The following is a 1,906-nucleotide window of genomic DNA, read 5'->3' as shown; positions in this document are numbered from 1 at the left end:
CCAACAAAGAACCCAGGCAACCCTAGATGACTCACCCTCCGTCCCTAATAAAGGCAGAACCCCCAGGTCCATGCCATCCCTCACTCCCCAATCACGCCGAGTGGCCTGAGCCTGCCATGTAAGCTCCAGGACCCATGAGTAATAAATCTTGTTCCTTCAAGTTCCCTGGTGGTTGCTGCTGAGGTGCATCCTGGGATCATACTAAGAACAAGGGCCAGGCAAGCCACAACTCTGGCTCTGGTCAGGGAAATGTGTTGAGATAGCACACAAGACCCAGGTGTCTCTCAGGCCTTCCTAGCTCGTGCGTCACTGTCAACAGGCTGACGCAAAATAGACAGTGCCTGTGCCGAGCCCACTGAAACTATTCAAACTAGCAGTCCAAGCCTGCTAACCCTGCCTCACTCATTCCTCTGGTGGGAACCACCATCAAGGCTCTGGCCCCTTTCTCTCCTACCCTCTGCCTCCTGACTGCAGAGGTGGGCCCCTCCTCTTAGGGAGTTATATTTCTTTTCTTTGTTAATCCTCACTCAAGGATATTTTTTCCACTGATTTTTGGAGAGTGGGAGGGGGAGAGGGGGAAACATCAATGTGAAAGAGACATATCGATTGGTTGCCTCCTGCTCTACCCTGACCAGGGCCAGGGATTGAACCTGTAACCCAGGTATGTGCCCTTGACCGAGAATCAAACCCACAACCTTTTGGTGTACGGGCCAATGCTCTAACCACTGGTAAAACAGTGGACAGGACACAATGTGTCTTTTCTTTTTTTATTGATTTCAGACAGGAAAAAAGAGATAGGAACCTCAATGAGAGATAACCATTGATCAGCCACCTCCTGCATGTCCCCTACTGGGGATTGAGCCTGCAACCTAGGCATGTGCCAACTGGGAATCAAACCATGATCTCCTGATTCATAGGTCAAGGCTCAACCTTTGAGCCACACCAGCCAAGGACAACGTGCCCTCTCCTGATCTGTTGGCCTCATCATACCTGGATAATAAAACCTACATTTTAAAATGCGTTGGAGCAGAAACCAGCCTCCATTTCAAAGAGGCAGCCAGGGATCCTCTGGACTCCAGGAGGCAATGCCCAAGCTCTGCTCTCCTTGAAGCCTGTGGGTAATGCAGACTGCCCAACCACCCCTGCTCTGGGTCCCAGGAAGCAAGAAACAGAATGGCCACAGAGGTGGGCTGCTGCCCAGACTGCCTGTGCAGAGGGAGACAGAGGCCCACAAGCAGGCAGATGGTGCAAAATAACTTTAATCACCACCCTCTGACGGGGCAGGGCAGGAGCAGTGTCTATGCACAGGCCACCCTGGAGCGGCCTGGGGCCAACCCCAGGTGGGGCATGTTCCGATCCAGGCTCTCCACATTCAGGGGCTGGGTCAGGCACATCCAGTCTCCAGGGTCAAGTCCACAGGAACTCAGGTCTGCAGGACTATGGTCAGAAGAACCCACATCTGAGGCCTGGTGTGCCAGCAGCCACATGCATGTCCCCACAGATGCCACACTCAGGGCGCCAGCAACATGATGGCAAGAGCTCATCCTCAGAGTGGTGAGGTCTTCCTCTCTGGCAGCAGCAGGGACTCCTTCATGACCACCAGCAGCCCTGGCGGGTACAGGAGCCGGGACAACACAAGCAGAGTGGCGGCAACCAAACCTGCACTTAGCACCACTGTGGGGAACAGACAGATGGATTGGGTGAGGGAATGCAAGGAGCCCCCACACCCACAAACATCCTAATGCATGGGGACTGGGGTCTGCAGCCTGTCCCCTCCCCAAGCCCGAGCTCCTAGAAACAGCTGCCCCAGGCCCAGGGAAGTAGAAGTGGGAGGGCCTGTGCATCATACCAGCAGCTGCAATAACCCCATAGGCACTTCGATTTCCAGACTGGACTGTCCTGGTTC

At 54.4% G+C, this 1,906-nt stretch overlaps 1 protein-coding gene across 1 annotated transcript in view; it reads right to left on the bottom strand.

Annotated features, from left to right (window-relative positions):
- Window positions 1–1,241: 1,241 nt before the first annotated feature.
- Window positions 1,242–1,906, bottom strand: part of CD320 (CD320 molecule) — a 5,512-nt gene continuing 4,847 nt past the window's right edge. Inside the window, exons 6-7 of the mRNA XM_015563217.1 lie at window positions 1,850–1,899; window positions 1,242–1,674 (exon numbers count right to left, since the gene is read on the bottom strand). Coding sequence (XP_015418703.1) covers window positions 1,547–1,674; window positions 1,850–1,899 — 178 coding nt within the window. The 3' untranslated portion in view covers window positions 1,242–1,546. The remainder of the gene's footprint in view (window positions 1,675–1,849; window positions 1,900–1,906) is intronic.

This window comes from Myotis davidii, unplaced genomic scaffold (assembly GCF_000327345.1).
Source record: "Myotis davidii unplaced genomic scaffold, ASM32734v1 scaffold479, whole genome shotgun sequence".
Lineage (NCBI taxonomy): Eukaryota > Metazoa > Chordata > Mammalia > Chiroptera > Vespertilionidae > Myotis > Myotis davidii.
The sequence above is the reverse complement of the archived record's forward strand: the minus strand, read 5'-3'. Positions and strand labels throughout refer to the sequence as shown.